This window comes from Mobula birostris, chromosome 20 (assembly GCF_030028105.1).
Source record: "Mobula birostris isolate sMobBir1 chromosome 20, sMobBir1.hap1, whole genome shotgun sequence".
NCBI lineage: Eukaryota > Metazoa > Chordata > Chondrichthyes > Myliobatiformes > Myliobatidae > Mobula > Mobula birostris.
In genome coordinates, this window is record NC_092389.1 from 16,426,787 (window position 1) to 16,447,839 (window position 21,053).

The following is a 21,053-nucleotide window of genomic DNA, read 5'->3' on the forward strand; positions in this document are numbered from 1 at the left end:
AAGGCACTTAGCACACCGGCCTTCAAAAGTTAGCGTCCCGAGTATAGGAGTTGGGACATTATGTTGCAGTTGTACAAGACACTGGTGAGGCTGCATCTGGAGTACTTTGTACAGTTTTGGCTACACCACCATGTGAAATATAGGAAAGGCATTAGACTGGAAAGAGTGAGAAGATTTTCAAGCATGTTGCAAGGACTCAAGGGCCTGAGTTATAGGGAGAAGTTGAACAGGTTAGATTTTTGTTCTTGGACTGTAGGAGACTGAGAATGACTCAATAGAAGTGTATAAAATCATGAGGGACATTGATTGGGTGACTGCATACAGTCTTTTCTCCAAGGAAAGTGAATCAAAAGCTGGAGGGTATAGGTTTAAAGTGGGGAAAGTGAGAGCGGAAACATTTAGAAGGACCCTGAGGAGCAACTTTGTCATGCAGAGGGTGAGGTGTACAGTATACAGAATGAGTTGCCGGAGCCAAGTGCAATGACAACATCTCAGTGTGGTATGGCAATTGTCCCGTATCGGACTGCAAAGCACTCCAGCGTGTGGTGAAAACTGCCCAGCGGATTATCGGCACCCAATTGCGTACCATTGAAAATATCTACCATAAACGCTGCCTGGGCAGGGCGAAAATCATTATCAAGGATGCATCTCACCCTAACCATGGACTTTTTACTCTCCTCCCATCCGGTAGGCACTACAGGAGCCTCCACTCCCACACCGGCAGGCACAGGAAGAGCTTCTTCCCTGAGGCTGTGACCCTGCTGAACCTCACATCACAGCGCTTAGCAGCGATGTGTCCAAAGTACTCCATATTGTACTGTCTCAGTACTTTTATATTTGTGTGCTGTATCACTTACTTTTTATTCGCAGTTATTTTGTAAATAACACTATTCTTTGCATTTCTGGTTAGATGCTAACTGCATTTCACTGGCTTTGAATCTGTACTTGGCACAATGACAATAAAGTTGAATCTAATCTAATCTAATCTAAAAGACATGTGAACAGGTACATGGATAGGAAAGGTTGAGAGAGGTATGAGCCAAATGTGGGCGAATGGGCAATTAGATGGGACCTTGGTCAGTACAGACATATTGAGCCTTAGGGCCTGTTATTCTGGTGTATTACTTTATGAATAAAAACAATTAAAATTACTTCATTAAGTCAAATAGAATACCTATTTTTACTTTGCTCACATTTCTTCCATCACTGTGGTACACTTATTGGAGCCATACTACCGGTGATTAAGCAGCAGGGTGACTGGGAACATTGTGATGTGCTTAATAGAGACAAGCACTGTGCTGTTTGCAGCCGTCGTGAGCTGCAAACCTGCTTGAAACTCAGTCACTTTACAGCTGAACACTAAGTTGAAAAGATGAAAGAGAAAATAATACGTCCTAGCTGCACTGCAGCTGGCGAGAAGTGACATCAGCCGCATTAGACTGTTTGGTTCATGAAAATATTTGTGTGGCACCATGACAGGATCAGGAATGAATAAACAATGTTTAAAATATAAACATTGCACGAATTCAGATGCTGGGGCTTTTTGGGGTCAGAACTAAGCTATCTAAGCTATAGAAATGAGTCTTCTGCATAGGATTTCTGACCAGAAACATATCTCTGCCATACTTTGCCAGAGGTTAGTAACAATAACATGCTTATTCAACATCTTAGGGATAGCATCCGCAGACCAGCGAATTTGTACCTTGGACTGCTAACTAGACAGTACCTTATCTCATTCGGTTGTTCCTCTTCCTCATATTTATGTTTTGCTTTCCTGTATAGTGTAAACCAAACAATAAGGAAGATTAACAGCAGCCCAAGTATAACTCCGATAACAGCACCAGCAATGATCCCAGGGTCTTTTGCATCTGGAAACGAAAAGAAAGCAAATAAATTAATATCGACATCTGAATCTAATTAAATTAAGTTGAATGTAAGTATGCGTGTTTGTATGGTTTTGTGTTTAAGTAGACTTTTTGAGGACATATATTTTCTACCAGCATTCGCCATTTCTTAAAGTAAACTTATTTCACTCTGTTTATTTGTGCTGAATTCAGTAATGAGATGGATTTCAGGGCAGAAATGTCGAGTATTAGAGAACATGCATTTAAGGTAAGAGGGGGAGGTTGAGAGGAGATGTGTGGGGCAAGGTTTTTTTACACACAGAGACTGGTAGGTGCCTGGGCAGGGGGTGGGGAGCATGCTGGCAGCAGATGAATAGTGATGTTTAATGGCCGTCAGATAGATGCAGAGATATGGATCACATATGGGCATAAGAGCACTAGTTTAATCAGCATCATGTTTGGTGCAGACATTGTGGGCCAAAGGCCTTTCTCTGTGTGGTTCTGTTTGATGTTCTATGTACAATGTTTGTATCACCATCCTAGCATTGTGAATAAACTTGAAGTACTTTTTCCTGATTTCTTTGGTGTTTCATGCACATTTGTAGACTACTCACACATAACTGTGATGTTCACCGAGCAGCTTTCCTGCCCTGCCTCATTGGTAGCACTGCACCGGTATACTCCAGCATTCGTGTGGCTCAAGTTCCGCAGCAGCAACATTTCTGGGGTTTTTGAATCTGAATAAATCGAAGGACAGCCCAGTTAAACAAAAAATAAAATGAAGTCTGCACAGTCTGGAGCTCTGAAATAAAAACCCAAGTTACTAGGAAAATTCAGCCGATCAGGCAACATTTGTGGAAAGAGAAACAGTCAATGTTCCAGGCTTGCTGGGTGGTTTTCTGGCATTTTCCATTTTTATTTCAGCACAGTTAAATGATGCATTTAGCATGGGTCATATTGATAAGCCAACAATTTAAAGTTATTTGACAGATTGCACGATATGAAACCTTCAACATGTTTTTAATTTATCAAAATTTCTATCATATTTTAACTGAATATATTTATGGAACAAACTGAACAAAGTCCCCCTACAGATCCCTTTGTCCCTTTGTTTCCATGAGTATTGTTTCTTCCTTTCTTAGTAAAGATTTTATTTTACATAAAGGGGATTTTATGACCTAGTTTAACAAATGTCATTCTGTAACTGGACACCATGATGAAATAAAAACCTGTGTGAATTACCAACTCTCTTTTGTGACAGCTCTTAGCCTTCACTTTGCATTGCACAATGAAGAACAGGATCTTACAACCAGGTAATTTAGCAGTTGACACTTCCTGATCCACTTACATCCTACACTGCAGCTGACTGCAGTTACTGCCTCCAGACCCAGGATTTGGATTAGTTCAAGCATTAGTTAACTGCAGTTTTGGCTCCATTTTGTTTGTTCAACTCGCAGGTGTGGATTAATTCAGTATCACTACTAGCTGTAACTGCAGATAAAATGCTTTTTAGAACATTTCAATTGATTGAAATTATGGCTGAGAATTCAAATCTTGGGTTAGTTGAGACTTCTGATGTCATCCTCAGTAAGGTTACATTCAAAAAGGGTAAAGCTATGAAAAATTAAAAGGATATCACATGCAAGGGAGCGATTTCACTATGATAAGATATGAGGCCGTAAGATAATTTGATGATGTGTTTTCAGGCCCATTGAACGATCTGGCACTCTGCTGTCTCCGAGGGAGTTTGGTGAGGTTTCAAGTGGAGTGTGCGGCCTGGAGGCCAAAAAGCCTGGAGATGGGGCGCGAGCCCGTGATCGACTCCATTTCTCACTGATCTCACTGATTAAAGCACCGAGAAAGATTGAAAATCAATGATGAAATGGGAAGGCGAGTGGGTGTTCAGCACTCTTTACCTCTGTGTGATCAGTCTTTCTCTTGCTCGCACTTGCTGCATGCGAAGGAAGGTGCATGCGTTCGACTGGTCTCTCTCCGGCTCTCACCCACTGCTCCCGGAGGAAGGTGTCTCACGCTAGATGCTACTGAAGGAAGGTGCTGGAGTCCTGGGTCTTGGACAAGGTTTAATCAACGTGGTTTGTGGTTTGGACTCTGTAGCTCATGATATGATGTGTCTCTGGTTTCTGGTCACTTCTGTTTTGTTGCTGTTTTTGTGTGATTTTGAATGGAGCGGACTAGCGCTGTGGCCTGCAGATAGTGAGAGACATGGCACTGGATTGAACTGAACTGAGCTGAACTGAATATGCCTGGACCCTTTTGATGTCTTTGTGATTTGAGGTTTTTTGCTCTTTTTCTGCCATCTGTGCAATGTGTTCTTTTTTATGCACGTTGGGGGTTTGATGTTCTCTCTAAAGTGGGTCCCTGGTTTTCTTTGTTTCATGGCTGTCTGTGGGAAGACGAATCTCAGGGTTGTATACTGCACACACACTTTGATAATAAAATCTACTTTGAATCATTACATCTTGAATCAAGAACCTATCAACCTCCACTTTAAATATACTCAATAACTTGGCCTCTGCAACCGTCAGTAGCAATAAATTCCATGGTTTCACCACCCTTCCTCTCTGTTTTAAATGGATGTCCCTCTGTTCTGAGGCTGTGCCCTCTGGTCCTAGACTCAACCACTATAGGAAACATCCTCTCCACATCCACTCTGTCTTGGCCTTTCAATAATCAATAAACTTCAATGAGATCCTCCCTTCATTCTTCTAAACTCCAGTGAGTACAGGCCCAGAGCCATCAAATACTCATATGTTTACCCTTTCATTCCAGGAATCATTCTCCTGAACCTCCTGTGGACCCTCTCCAATGCCAGCACATCTTTTCTTAGTAAAGGGGCCCAAAACTGCTTACAATACTCCAAGAGCAGTCTGCCTTATAAAGCGTGAGCATTACATCCTTGCTTTTATATTCTAGTCCTCTTGAAATGAATGCTAACATTGCATTTGCCTTCTTTACCACTGCAAATTAACTTTTAGAGAATCCTGCACAAGGACTCCCAAGTCCTTTCACACCTCTGATTTTTGAATTTTTTCCCCATTTAGAAAATAGTCTGCAGCTTTATTCCTTCTACCAAAGTGCATGACCATGCAGTGAATTACACGATATATCATCTGCCACTTCTTTGCCCTTCTTCAGGCTCTCTGCTTCCTCAAAACTACCTGTCCCTCCACCTGCTGTATCTTCATATCGTGCACAGACTTGGCCACAAAGTCATCAACTCCATCATCCAAAATGTTGACATATAAATATGAAAAGAAGCGGTCCCAGTAGCAACCCCTGCAGAACAGCACTAGTCACCGTCAGCCAACCAACCAATAGGACACATTATTCCCATTCTTTGCCTCTTGCCCGTCAGCCAATCTTCTGTGCATCCTGGTATCTCTCCTGTAATATTATGGGTTCTTATTTTCTTAAGCAGCCTCATGATCAGCATCTCGTCAAAGGCCTTCTGAAAATCCAAGTAAACAACATCCACTGACTCTCCTTTGTCTATCCTCTGACATCCACTGACTCTCCTTTGTCTATCCTCTGACATCCACTGACTCTCCTTTGTCTATCCTCTGACATCCACTGACTCTCCTTTTGTTACTTCCTCAAAGTATTCTAACAGATTTGTCAGGCAAGATTTTCCCTTGAGGAAACCATGATGACTACGGCCTATTTTATCATGTGCCTCCAAGTACCCTGAAACCACATCCTTAACAATCAACTCCAACATCTTCCCAAACACAGAGGTCAGACTAACTGGCCTATAATTTCTTTTCTCCTGTCTTCCTGCCTTCTTAAAGAGTGGAGCGACATCTACAATTTTCCAGTCCTCAGTAACCATTCCAGAATCTAGTGACTCTTGAAAGATCATTACTAATGCCTCCACAGTCTCTTCAGCCACCTCTTTCAGAACTCTCGTGTGTACACCATCTAGACCAAGTGACTTATCTACCTTCAGACCTTTCAGTTTCCCAAGAACCTTCTCCCAAGTAAAATTGCTGCAATTTCAGTTTTAATGCTCATATACATTTTTTTTCTATCAACAAAGACTTCCATCAGACTTCTATCTTAAATTCTGACAAAAGATCCAACATTGGGGTGCTTTAGGTCATCTGTCCTCATCCTCATAACAGATACTGGCCAATTTTTTTCAATGATGCATTTTTTTATTGAGCTATACAAATTATTTGTCAGGTACTGATTTTTTTTTGTAATATAATTTTTATTGAATTTTCAAAAGGAATACATGAAAAAAAGAATCTACCCTCCCCCCTCCCCTTAACCCTCCCCCCCCCCATATATAGTCCTACCTAAAAAGAAAGAAAGAAAAAAGAAAGAAAGGAAGAAAAGAACCGCCTGGGTATTGGAAGGTTTCCACATGCTCCATGGGATTCAAAATAAATTTGGTATAATTATTCGTTACTTTCCCCAAGTGACCAAAGTCTTTATCGGAGCACTTAAATATGCCATCCTATCCTTTGTAAATAAGGGCGCCAAATATTCAAAAATGTTACATATTTGTCTCTTAAATTATAAGTAATTTTTTCGAGTGGAATAGAACTAGCCATTTCATTATTCCAATGATCCATACTTAAATACAAATCAGATTTCCAAGTAACTGCTATAGTCTTCTCAGCTACTGCCAATGCAATTTTTATAAATTCTTTCTGATATTTATTCAATTTTAAGTTTCGGTTTTATCCCTTCAATATCACCTAATAGAAATAATACAGGGTTATGTGGAAGTTGAGTTCCAGTAATTTGTTCCAATAAAATTCTTAAATTTATCCAAAAGGGTTGAATTTTAAAACAAGACCAAGTAGAATGTAAAAAAGTACCAATTTCTTGATTACACCGAAAACATTTATCAGATAGATTTGAATTTAATCTACTTATTTTTTGCGGTGTAATATATAATTGGTGTAAAAAATTATATTGTACTAATCTAAGTCGAACATTTATTGTATTTGTCATACTGTCAAGATAAAGTCTTGACCAATTTGTTTCATCAATATTAATATTCAGATCTGTTTCCCATTTTTGCTTTGACTTATGGGTTCCTTGTTTAATTGTTCTTGAATCAAATTATACATACAAGAAATAAGTTTTTTAATTTTCCCTTTTTGTATTAAAATTTCAATTTCATTAGGTTTTGGCAAAAACATTGTTTGACCCAACTTACCTTTTAAGTAAGCCCTTAATTGAAAGTAACAAAAGAAAGTATTATTAGATATTTTATATTTATCCTTTAATTGTTCAAATGACATCAATATACCTCGTTCAAAACAATCTCCTATAAATTTAATCCCTTTTTGGTACCAATTATATAAAAGTTGATTGTCCATTGTAAAAGGAATAAGTCTGTTTTGGAACAAAGGCCTCCTTGCTAATAGAGATTTCTGTGTTTCATTATCAACATTTATCTTATTCCATAGATCCATCAAATGCGCTAATATAGGAGATTCTTTCTTTTCCCGTATCAATTTAGATTCCCATTTATATATAAAATCTTCAGGTCTATTTTCTCCTATCTTGTCTAGTTCTATTTTAATCCATGCTGGTTTTCGATCATCGAAGAAAGATGCAATAAATCTAAGTTGATTTGCTTTATAATAGTTTTTAAAGTTTGGAAGTTGTAACCCTCCTAACCCAAATTTACATGTCAATTTTTCCAATGATATTCTTGACATTTTACCTTTCCAAAGAAATTTTCTCACACATTTATTTAACTCTTGAAAAAATTTCTGTGGCAATTGTATTGGTAATGTTTGAAACAAATACTGTAATCTAGGAAATATATTCATTTTTATAACATTGACTCTACCTACTAATGTTATTGGTAATATCATCCATTTGTCAAGATCTTCTTGAATTTTTTTCAATAGTGGTAAATAATTAAATTTATATAAATTCTTTACATCATTATCAAGTCTTATACCTAAATACTTTATACCATTTACCGGCCATCTAAATTGGGTTACTAATCGACATTGACTATAGTCTCCTTTAGTAAGAGGTAAAATTTCACTTTTATCCCAATTTATTTTGTAGCCTGATACCTTCCCATATTCATCCAATCTAGAAGATAATTTATGTAACGAATGTTGTGGGTTTGTTAAATAGATCAAAACATCATCGGCAAAAAGATTAATTTTATATTCCTCCTGGTTAACTCTAAAACCCATAATATCTGGATCAATTCTAATTAGTTCTGCTAATGGCTCTATCGCCAATACAAATAAAGCAGGTGATAGTGGACAACCTTGTCTAGTTGACCTTTTTAACTGGAATGGTGTTGAAATTTGAGATTTGAGAGTTTGTCACTACTTTAGCTTTAGGGTTAGAATCTAAAGTTTTAATCCAATTTATAAAAGATGTTCCTAACCCATATTTTTCTAGTACTTTAAATAAAAAATCCCATTCTAATCTATCAAATGCTTTTTCTGCATCAGGTACTGATTGTAAGTATAACACCACTAGTTGAAAAGCAAAATCTACATAGCAATAGAATACATTCCAATCTTCTATAAAATTTTAATCACCAACCTAGATGAACTTTGGCCCTTTGTCCTTCTGCATCCAGATGTTCCCACATGTAGAAGATAGGTTCAGTGCCTCTCTCTGATCTACACTGAAGTTTGACGTCATTTCCTTGCAGTAACTGCCCTTGTGTCCAGCATTTGGGTTTAGAAGGTCTGACTGATGCAGAAGAAAAGATAATTGGTGGAGGTTATACTTTTAAATCAGCATGTTGCATTTAGAGCAGTCACTAATTCTATTATTGTTAATTACAAAAATTATTAAGGATACACATTCAAATGTATTTACTATTGTGTGGGTTACCTGTGTTTCAGGAGTTCATACAACAGCTATTATATTTTTAGTTGTCTTTCCTCCATCCCCAATAAAAATAGAAGTAGAAGACAGCAAAAGAGCATTGATGATAAAAGAGGATGTATTTGAAAACAAAACAGCTTGTTCCATTTGTTTAGCTCAATGTGACACTGCCATATGTTGCTTGATGAGTGAGTTGTGACTATTCCTTAGTGACTCACTCATCTAGTTACATACACACTATGAGCTCAGAGCAAGGTACATAGAAACCAACAATTGTCTTCTTCCTGGTCCCTTTTAAACATTCTGAAGTATTTATTTACTTCTATTATAAACCCTGTTTAGAACTCTGACCTAATGACAGCAAAATGTGGCAGGATTCTGTTTGGAAATCTTCCCCCTCATGCTGTGGTGTTTTGACTCCACAGTGTGAATCTTTTGAACAGAATCCAAGCCTGGAAGTCCGCATGATTGACACACATACCTTCCATCTGGGCAGGAAACACTCCAGGGTAAGCCCTAGCCTCCTGTGAAGCATCTCCAATGTTTTCACAGGGAGCACTGGGGAAAAAACAATCCGAGATCATATTGGCTGTGCAAGGGCAGTGCTAATATGGAGAGTAAGCAGGGTTGTACTGGAAAGCAGTGGCATTTTCAGCAGCTTGGATTATGGGGTTAGGTGGAGGGAGAGCTCCAGCAAGTTGTTTTCCTAGGACCTTTTTTGTGCTGTTCCTAAATGCCCTTCACCTATTGCCTTTCCTGACACCAGGAAAACAGGGTTAAGCCCATAGAGCAGGATAAATCTGAGATTCCGAATTTAATAACACAATCCACCTTCCAGGCGAGGGTTAGCTGTTTGCTCCGTTTCGCACTTTTGCAAAACCTGCACCAGGTGGGCTGTCATTAGATTTGAGATTTTTTAAGTTTTAAAAGCCTACTCAAACCAAATCATTTTGTTTTTAAATTGATGTTCACTAAGTTGATGCCTTTCATTTTTCTTTGATTAGTTCAAACAAAAGCTCTGACTTATTGTCTTGCTATCTATTTGGGACTTGGAAGATTGACTGACATTTTTAAGAACCTTTCTGGAATTGCATTTTAGTCCTGTGCTCTGATAAAAAGATTCCCAAATTATCTGGCATCACCTAATAAAGTATAAAACCCGAGAGAGATCGGAAACAATTGCTCAGGTTAGTTCTTCGAAACATACAGTAGGTGGCACTCCAGGAAAAGGTACAGTGGTGCAATTGCAATCGTCAAGAAATTCACTCTCAGTCAAAAATACTAAATATGCTGCATGCAGATCAGTGGCCACATGTTGTGTATAATGTTCTGCTATTATAACACACGGCAGAAACCAGAGCATCCAAAGGAAACACAAAAAGAATGTGCAAACTCCACACAGACAGAACCCAAAATCAGGTTTGAACAGAGGCCAGGATGAGAACCAAGTTTATTATCTCAGACATATGTTGTGAAATGTGGTGTCTTGTGCAATACATAAGAGTTACTATTGGTTACAATAATATATAAAAATAAATAAATAATGCAAATAGCAAAATAGAGTCTTAGAGTTATAGAGAAGTACAGTACAGAAACAGACCCCTTGGCTCATTTAGTCCATGCTGAACCACAGGCAGGTAGTGAGGTAGTATTCATGGGTTCATGGACCATTCAGAAGTTTGGCGGCGAGGGAAAGAAGCTGGTCCGAAAACATTGACTGTGCATCTTCAGGCTCTTGTACCTCCTCTGATGGTAGTAGTCTCTGGTTTTGTGATGTAGTAGCTCTACTAGTTGTCCACTGTGCTGCCAGTCAGTACTTAAATACAATCAAATCATAACTCAGCCAGCAGATGAACTTACTATTCTCATCATTCCATTTTGACGTTGTAACCTTGATATTTTGGCAAGAGTCTTCTGTGGTCAAAGAAAATTGGTTCCTTGTAGACTTCAGTAACTTGTACTTAAATCAAACTTTTCATGAACTCTGGATGATTCAAACTGTTCCACAGCCAATTAAGTACTTTTTTAAATTTTTGTTATGTGATCACTGCAGAAAATGTAGGTGACCTGGGAGCAGATTTTAAACAGAGAATGGTCCACTAAGATGCACTGAGATAATGATGAAATAATTTATTTCTAATCAAGGTAATTAAGGGAGAAATATTGGCCTGGATATCAGGCAGAAGTCCCTTGCTATTCTCTGATTCCTGTCAGGGAATCTTTTATGTTATAAGGTAGATGGGTCATTGGTTTAATGTCAACAGGATGCTTATTAAAAACGCACACCTTGTGGGAAAATATGCAATGGAACTAATCAAATTCCAATGACAGTACGTGCAAGGAGTGAATGCCTAATATAGTTAAAAATGAAGTTAGACTGTACTGCCTTTGCTGAGGTGTTGTAACATCAACTAGACAGTCAGCCAAACTCCATTCAAAAATGACATGAGAGTCAGGGAAAAGCCTCCCAACTCCTTGGTTTTATTTCAGACTCAATGGCATGACATAGTCAGTAAGGAGTGAAACTGAAAAACAACAAAATACAATGCCATCACCTCACTGTTCCATTCACACAAGTAAATATACACAGGTAAGAAAGAACTTAGCTCAGTTTCCTGCATGCAAATGTTATAACATTTCAACAAATAAATACTACAGGTCAATGGTATGTGTAAACCATTAGCATTAGTGTCTAATAAACTCAAAAATAACATTCTATTTCAGCAAAATCTTACTGATACTTTTAGCTTAACTTCTAAACAATACAACATTAACTTATAAGCAATGCTTCTACTGAGGAAACAATAGGATGGGTTTGGATAGAAACTTCTTTCGTTCCTAACATAAGCCTTTGGCCTACTGCCAGCCAATGTGCTTTCCTACTTACTACTTCCTGGCTGCACAGGAAGTGACCTAATACAGATCAGCAATTGCTCATTAAAATAAAAGTTGAACATGCTTAATCACATAAAGAAACATAAATGAATAAATGATTTGCCCGAAGGGCCGAACACTCCTCGCCTAACATTGTGAGGTCACCTCTAAATACTTTGCAATGGTGTTTACCAAAAAAACTTCTGAGGTAGGTCTCAGGAAGGTCCTAGAAGAACTTTGGTCTTTGGTCTTGACGTCTACCTTCCAGACTCCTCCATTCCTTCCTTCAGGGAAGGCAGTAGTAACCTTAGCCATGGGCCTCTCATTGCAGGTAGCTTGACTGTTTCACAAGAGCACGACAGCTCCCTCTTTTAGATCCCTACGGGCTTTCATCTGGTTCTGGCGGGTCTGCAGAGTTGGGAGGTAGTCACGGCTCCAGCAAGTCCAGAATTATTGGCGAGAATTTGTACCTGTCTCCATTGTCAACTGAGAAGATCCTTATTCATATAGTCTCCAAGTGGAGGGCTACTCCAATGTTTTGAGTGAGTATCATTACAGGTGACACTCTAAATGGTGAGTTGGGGTCTGTGGAAACTGGAACAAGAGGTGTCACATTAGTTATTGCTGCGGCCTCCGCCACAAGGTGCAGACGACTTCATGGGTAAAATGAGTGTTCTCCCAGAGCAGCAAGATTCTTCTCGCAACCCCAATTGTGCACTCCTATGAGCCACCCATGTGGGAGGCATGAGGGAGGGTTGAACTCCCACGTGCATCCTTGTTGACTCAAGTACTTCTGCATGATGGTGTCCTTTTGGTCTTTCTCTAGTTCTAGTTTCTTACTGGTTGTTACAAAATTGGGCCCACAGATCGCAAAAAGCACCTGAGTGGACTGATGCAACTTGAAGTATCCATAGACTGCTCTTGAGCTCATGCACCTCAACAGCACTGTCCACCATTTGCTTTGTGCCTAGCCTCCTCTTGTACGTCTGGCAGTGACTAACCAGGATCCAAAGACATCCAACCCACCATACATGAAGGGAAGGCAGGTACGCAGGTGCTCGGGAGGTAGATCTGTTCCTCCATTTTGCCACAGCATTTCTGGCAGATGATACATTCAAGTAGAACTGAGTTGAAGAGCCTCTTGGTTCCTATGATTGACAAACCTGCAGCTCTAATGGCTCCTTCCATAAGGTAACGGCCTTGATGTTTCACTAGGTCATGACAATGTCGTACTAGCAGCAAGGAGTTATGGTTGTCCTTGGGCAAGATAAGGGGATTCTGTTCAAGTGTGCATGTTTCAGCCAGCCTACAATGCAGATGAGATTGTTCTCAATGATAGGTTTGAGCTTCAGAACAGCGTTGCCTTTGGCTACAGATTTCCTAAGAGCAAGTGTTGCAAACTCTTCTGGGAAGGCTGAGCAGCACTGACAACAGCATCTCTGGCCTGAGACAACTGATCTGGAGTACACTGTAAGTTGCAATGGTGCCATCCCTCATAGCCATTAAGCTAGTTGGAGTGCTTGTGAGCTCTAATGAGTGAGCACATGGTTGAGAAGTGCTGGAAACGTTCAGTGGTAAGGTTTCCTCTTGAATCCTGATAATGAAGCTGCTCGTCTATGACGAGTTTCCACATCTTTCTCTGTCTTTCCTTACAGAGTTCACTTTAGGGAGGTGAGACAGGTCGGGGCCTGGTCACGATTGTTGGGTATACGCTGCTGGGGAACTCTAAAGGGGAGAGGAGCAACCCAACTATTTGTCTCATCCCTGCAGACTTCCTTGCCCATTGTTTTCAGTGGAATGGGTAGGTTTGGTGTCAGACTTTGTCTGGTTGAACACAGTTAGTTCAAGTGTCTCCTCTGTTACCCTGCTAATCTTGGATGGACTGTTGCATCGCTCCCTGTCTTGACTGACTTTTTCCTTCAATGGCATGAAGCTGTTGCAGGGAGTGACAGCCATTCTCCCGCACACTGGTCTTGAATGTGCCCACACTTGGCTTATGTGCGATTCCCAAGCACGCATCACCCACCAGCAACCAGCCCAGTTTCAGTCTCTGTGGGAAAGGGGCATCATATTGTCCACTGACATTCTGCCTGACTTCATGCACCCTTGCAATCTCTCTCCGAAGCAAGATGAAGATCTCTGCATTGGGGTCAAGCACTGGAAGATGTGCTGCCACACTTCTCAGATGTGGATGGTGAAGAGCTGCATCTGGCATTGGTATTTCAGAGCAATTATTGAGTGTCTTGTTGCGCTCAGTTAGTGGCAGGAGAGAAATGCTGGCCTTATCATTGAGTGATTCAACTTGAAAGCCTTCTGCTTTCCTCCCAGGTGTCTCGATCATACCAGCGCAGGCTCTGACTAAGTATGAAGGTGAGTGGCTTTTAACATTGAGCAGCTCAAAGAAATCTGACCTGGCCAATTAGCAGTTACTTTGGTCGTCGAGTATGGCTGACAGCTCTTTCACATTGACCTTGAGTGTACACTCTAACAATACAGATCTCTGAGCAAGAGACCTAGCTACCTACTCTGGACCACAAGCTTCAGTGCATTGGGAGTTAACAGCAGCCTTGACAGGAGGGTTTTCCTCTTTCTCCCTGTCATTGTCTGATGAGGACCTAGAAGTCGAGGCTTGACATGCCAGACCTGGGTGCATGGCTGTGTCATGGTGAGTGCTATCACATTCAACGCAGTTCACAGTAGCTTTGCAGTCCTTTGCCAAGTGAGTCACTGAGGTGCAGCACTTAAAGGAAATTTCATTCTCTTCTAGAAAGGTTGCGAATAGGTGAGTGAACTTGGCCTTTTCTCCTTGGAGCGATGGAGGATGAGAGGTGACCTCAGAGGTGAAAAAGATGATAAGGGACATTGATCGTGTGGATAGCCAGAGGCTTTTTCCCAGGACTGAAATGGCTAACACGAGGGGGTATAGTTTTAAGGTGCTTGGAAGTAGGTACCAAGGGGATGTCAGGGGTAGGTTTTTCACACAGAGATTGGTGGACTCGTGGAATGCACTGCCAGCGGTGGTGGTGGAAGTGGATACAATAGCGTCTTTTAAGAGCCTCTTAGATAGGCACATGGAGCTAAGAAAAACAGAGGGCTATGCGCTAGGGAAATTCTAGGCAGTTTCTATAGTAGGTTACATGGTCGGCACAACATAGTGGGCCGAAACGCCTGTAATGTGCTGTAGGTTTTCTATGTTCTAGAGCCCTTTCTTTCATTGAGAGTCTTGGCTGTAAAACCGCTGCATTTCTTGAGTGGGTGTGGCTCATTATGAATGGGACAGTTCTTCCCTGGCCCTTCGCTGTTTTTTACAGAGGAATCCACATGCAACTCCTCAGCAGAAGAGATCTCCATCTTGTGAACTGATATGGAGCTCTTTGTACTGCAATTCCTGAAGGTAGATCTGTCTGATTCACAAGTGCACTGCTGCTACTCGGAACAGTGAAGCTGAGGTTGTTTCTTTTGCATGCTACGTGACAGATGAACCTGGCGAAGTAATTGAATGGAGGAAAGTGGCCACCATGTCTTCCTTGAACCTCAAGTCAACAGATATCCTCTTTTCCTGGAATCCATGAGGAGTTCCTCCACTATGGGGGCGACACTGCGGGCAGTGTCCAGGTAAATCAAACCCAGTAAGTATCGCTCTTTCTTAGCACACTGAAGTTCCAAGGGAAGGTCTCCCAGTTCCCTTAATTTGACATGGTTCTTGGCAGAGATTCTAGGAAGACCTTCTAACATCTTCAATAGAGACTCCTCAATAATTTCTGGCATGGCGTAACATTCCTGGAGTTGTTACCAGATCTTCACTAGAGTGGCAACAGGGTTACTTACATGCACTTCTGTGGTTGTGAGGCTAAGGTCCCTAGTGGCATTGTTGAATGATGACTGTCACGTTCTGTAAGTCTCAGGTTTGTCATCAGACTGGTTAAGGCTTGTGCTCACTAAGTCACGGTGAACCAGCTATCGTGCACAGTGTTCTGCTGCAGATGCCGGGCTGGTGGAAGCCCAGGGAACACCCCGGGGAACAAATGACTGTGCTGTCGTGCCCAGTGGCGCATCGCAGGGGTGGGGAGCTGTCCTAGCATCCATCCACTGCTCATTCTCCCTGTGGTGGAATCTTTGGAAAGCAATATGAAGGTATCGATAAATGTGCCATCAACAACAGGTGTTGGGTTGTCAGTGTGAGCCATCTTCTGAAGGAGATCACCATGTAATAAAGCTGCCGTCAGAAAACATTGAAGTTAGGGAAGTGGAAGAAAAAGCTGTTTGGTTCAGTGATGCGCCAAGTTCAATCTGTGCTTTCATGTATTCGCCTGTACGCTCTGCAATGTCCTTTTCTGACACTGCTTTGCTGGCCCTTTCGAACCTCTCCTCCAGTTCTTCGGCTGTCTCTAAGGGCTCGGCCTGTGCAATCGGTGAAGGGTAAATGCACTAAGTTCAGCCTCTAATTTTGCCTCTTCTAATTGCAGTTCTGCTTTTTTCCATCTTAAGCTTTGCCTCCTTCTCAGCAAATGAAGCACATGCTTTTGCCGCCTCTGCTTTGGCGCGGGCTCTTGCTGCTGCCCTAGCAACTGAGGCTGATGTATGAGAACTCTTAATGCTGGATACGGAAGCATTATCACCTTGTTTCTGATCCATGATGCAGTTTTTAGATGTAAGGAGGTTTTACCTGTAGCCGTAGTTGTTGAAGCACCAACTGATCTCTGTTTTTTCACTGTACTGCCTTTGCTGAGGTGTTGTAACATCAACTAGATAGTCAGCCAAACTCCATTCAAAAATGACATGAGAGTCAGGGAAAAGCCTCCCAGCTCCTTGGTTTTATTTCAGACTCAATGGCATGACATAGTGAATAAGGAGTGAAACTGAAAAACAACAAAATACAATGCCATCACCTCGCTGTTCCATTCACACAAGTAAATATACACAGGTAAGTAAGAACTTAGCTCAGTTTCCTGCATGCAAATGTTATAACATTCCAACAAGTAAATACTACAGGTAAATGCTATGTATAAACCATTAGCATCTGGAAACTCAAAAATAACATTCTTTTTCAGCAAAATCTTATTGATACTTTTAGCTTAACTTCTAAACAATATAACATTAACTTATAAACAATGCTTCTACTGGGGAAACAACAGGATGGCTTTGGATAGAAACTTCTTTCGCTCCTAACACAAACCTTTGGCCTACTGCCAACCAATGTGCTTTCCTACTTACTACTTCCTGGCCGCACAGGAAGTGACCTAAAAGTGATCAGAAACTGCTCATTAAAATAAAAGCTGAACGTGTTTAATCACATAGAGAAACATAAATGAATTGCCCAAAGGGCAGAACATAGAGGATGACCTAATAAATTTAGCATGCAAATATAACTTCAGAAAACAGATGGAATTATAGGTGTCCTGATTTTATATACAAGGGACACATTTAAAAGAAACGATTTGTAGTTGAGCAAGCTATTTACTTAGAAACCAGTATATTTAAAGAGTAAAAGAATCAAACTACAGCAACTTCTCTCAATAACAGCAGGATAATATTTTCATAGGAGTTCAGTGTATGGATCCAGTTATAAATAATCTATGTGCATAAAATCAATTTCAACCACTGTAGCAATGAGAACATCAAGCTTGACTGACAGGAAAAATGTCCAATAAAATCTCCATTCTGCTTTGTAACAGTGTTGTCAGTAAATACAGCCTCTGACTTTATACTTCAATATTATTTGAATCATAAATATTTGGCAAGTTCAAATATAGGTGCTGAATTGATTCGTGTTTAAGATCTTCTCTATAATGAATGTCTCACTGCTGAGACAGCACAATGCCAGAATCAGTGGAAGAGTTCAACAACATGAAATGTTTTAATTACAGACGTGAACATTAGAATTCATAATGCCAAAGGCTCATGCCTAAGTGTGACAACAGTGTGATAATAGGAAGTAAAGTTTTATAAACAGGAAATGGGGTGTGGCTGATTTTATTTTATTTGAAGCATATGCTCAAAAACATTTCATATAGTAAGCTAATTGAATACAGCCTACTGATTTGCAACTCAGATCAAAATACAAACTAAGAATACTTGCCAGTAATTTGCCATATATCTTTAGAATACTATGCTCACAAAAATGTACTTTTTTAAAAGGCTCAATATTAAAATAACACAGGAATATTAAAAATGCTAAATAATCTTATGGTATCTTCCCAGATACTTACCCAAAACCACAAGATTAATAGCAGGCTTCAGATCATACTCTCCTGCATTCTTTACTTTGCATGTGTACAGTCCAGAATCTGTTGCCTGCAGGGAGGAAATTTTAATGGAAGCATCGCCCATCACGTAATCTGCTGCAAAGGAGATTCTTCCTCTCTGCTTTGCACTTATGTTCTCATACACAGAACCCAATGAGTAGGTGATCACCTGTGAACCAATCAGAACGGAATTAGACCACTCTCTATTAGCAACACTTAAAACATAAAATGGGGTCCAAATGGCATTATAAGTTTTGAGTCTTACTTCGATATTCTTCAGAGCACAGTGGCATTGATCATCCAATAGGGATGTTTTACATTTAGTTAACTACCTATGATGCTCCAACTTACAACTCTCTCATTATCCAATTGCATCTCCTCCCAACCAGAACAAAAGCTGTGAAAGGGTTTTCAATCTATAGAGTCACTTGCACCAATCCTACATCAAACCCATTTTATTCTCCCTATACTGGTTTCCCCCGCTTTTCGAACGTTCGCTCTACAACACCTCGCTGTTACGAAAGACCTAAATTAGTTACGTGATTTTGCTAACAGAAGGTGTTTTCACTGTTACGAAAAAAGGCAGCGCGCACCCCAAGCAGCCAAGCTCCTCCCCCGGAACTGAATTTTAGCTGGCATTGCTTAAACATGTGCCTGTGAGCATCTGTGCTTTATCTCCATTTATTTTGAGCACCCGTTAGCAAGGTGAGTTCTAAGGTATCGGAAAAGCATAAAAGAGCTTGTAATGGTGTTACACTTAGTGTAAAACTAGACATAATTAAGCGTTTCAATCGTGGTGAACCAAGTAAGGACAAAGTGAGTTTGGCTTGTGGAAGTTGACAAAGATGATGTTGAAGAGGTTTTGGCATCCCATGATCAAGAACTGATAGATGAAGAGCTGATGCAATTGGAAGAGGAACAGATAACAATCGAAACTGAATGCAGTAGCGAATGGACCGAAAGTGAAGTCGTCCAAGAACTGAACGTGAAGCAACTGCGTGAGATTTTCGCTGCAATGATCGCAAAAAAGTACGACTGTAATTTTGAAAGGGTACGCAGGTTTAGGGCATACTTGCAGGATTGTTTGAGTGCTTACAAAGAACTGTATGATAGAAAAATGCGTGAGGCTAAGCAGTCAAGCATACTGTCATTTTTCAGGCCTTCCACATCAGTCACAGCAGACGACGAACCTCGACCTTCGACATCGAGGCAGGCAAACATAGAAGAAGATGACCTGCCTGCCCTGATGGAAACGTAAATGTCAGCCCAGATCAGAGGCGATTGCCTCGCCTCTGATCTGGGCCAACATTTACATGCCGGGTGGCACCTAATTAATTAGCATGTTTATTTCGGCTTTTTTCTTAAAGCTGTGCTGGGTGCGTCCCAGCTACCACTGCATGCTTCGCAGATCGGTATCAATCCGCGGCTGGGAGGTTGGGGACCACTGCACCACCCCAACCTCCAACAATTCAGCCTAACGCACCATCATCAGTGTGCTCGGCGCTGTCTTCCCAATTCCGGTAAGTGATACTACACTGTACATACATTATTTCTACTTTATATAGGCTGTGTATTTTTATGTGTTATTTGGTATGATTTGGCAGCTTCATAGCCTAAAGGTTACTGGAGAGAGTGTTTCTGCCAAGAGCACTTTCGTGAGATTTTCGCTACGGTGGATAGTGCGGCAATGATTGTAGAAAAGTATTTCTACTTTATATAGGCTGTGTATTTATCATATCATTCCTCCTTTTACTGTATGTTACTGTTATTTTAGGTTTTATGTGTTATTTGGCATGATTTGGTAGGTTATTTTTGGGTCTGCCAACGCTCACAAATTTGTCCCATATAAATAAATGGTAATTGCTTCTTCGCTTTACGACATTCCGGCTTACGAACCGTTTCATAGGAACGCTCTACCTTCGGATGGCGGGGAAAACCTGTATCCCCATCTATTCTCCTCAGATAATATTATTCACCAAATAAGTTACCACCAGGCACACCTTTGGTCCAGTATGTGGGAGAAAACTCGACCACCTGGGGAAAATCGCATGTGGTCAAAGGAAGCAAGAGCATGCAAGCTCCACACTGACAGCGTCTGAGGTCAGGGCTGGATCCAGGTTTCTAAAACTTCAAGGTAGCAGTTCTGCTAGCTGTGCCAATGTGATGCCCTTTGTGATTACTTCCTTATGTGATTACCACGTCAGCTATTCATTGATTACCAACTGCCAAAGATTTTTGTTTATTAATATAATCTTGAGCATCCTTTAATGCTGTTATAGAACAGAATAAATCAACCAGCTAATCATTATTGCTCAACACACAATGGAAGTACTTCACAAAAGCAGAGTGATATATTCAACTAATTCCACATTTAGTATCTGCAATGAAAGAAGAAAACTCCCCCTTAATAGTTCTCAATGAAAGTATCAGGGATATAAGAGACAGGTGAAAGAACATAGAACAGTACAGCACAATGCAGGTCTTTCAACCATTAAACATGCCTTTGCTCCATCCACAACAAGCAAGATTTCCCGGTGGCCAACCATTTTAATTCCAATGCCCACTCCCATTCCAACATATCAATTCATGACCTCCTTTACTGCCTTGATGAAGCCACTCTCAGGTTGGAGAAGCAACACCTCATATTCCGTTTGAGTAGCCTCCAATCAGATGGCATGAACAGCGATTTCTCTAACTTCCGATAATATTTACCCCTCCTCCTTCCCTCTTCTTCCATTCCCTACTCTGGCTCTCCTCTTACCTCTTTTCCTTCTTCTTACCGTTCTATCACCTCCCCTGATGCCTTCCTCCTTCCCTTTCTCCCATGATCCACTCTCCTCTCCTATCAGATTTCTTCCTCTCCAGCCCTTTACCTTTCCCACCCATCACCTCTCAGCTTCTTCCTTCGTTACCCCTCACTCACCCACCTGCCTTCACCTATCACCTTCTAGCTTATTGTCCTTCCCCTCTCCCACTGTCTTATTCTGGCTTCTTCCCCCTTCCTAAACAACAGAAAATCTGCAGATGTTGGAAATCTGAGCAACACACACAAAATACTGGAGGAACTCAACAGGCCAGGCAGCATCCATGGAAAAGAGTACACAGTTGACGTTTCGGGCCAAGGCCCTTCATCAGAACTGGTGAAAAAAGATGAGAAGTCAGAGTAAGAAGGTGGGGGGAGGAGAGGAAGAAGTACAAGGTGATAAGTGAAACCAGGGGCAGGAGGAGGAGGGGTGATGAAAAG

At 40.8% G+C, this 21,053-nt stretch overlaps 1 protein-coding gene across 1 annotated transcript in view; it reads right to left on the reverse strand.

Moving 5' to 3' along the window:
- LOC140185083 (CXADR-like membrane protein) overlaps positions 1 to 21,053 on the reverse strand; it is a 149,998-nt gene that overhangs the window by 13,213 nt on the left and 115,732 nt on the right. The window contains exons 3-6 of the mRNA XM_072238326.1: positions 17,774 to 17,978; positions 8,400 to 8,552; positions 2,459 to 2,581; positions 1,727 to 1,868 (exon numbers count right to left, since the gene is read on the reverse strand). Of these exons, the coding sequence (XP_072094427.1) occupies positions 1,727 to 1,868; positions 2,459 to 2,581; positions 8,400 to 8,552; positions 17,774 to 17,978 (623 nt within the window). The remainder of the gene's footprint in view (positions 1 to 1,726; positions 1,869 to 2,458; positions 2,582 to 8,399; positions 8,553 to 17,773; positions 17,979 to 21,053) is intronic.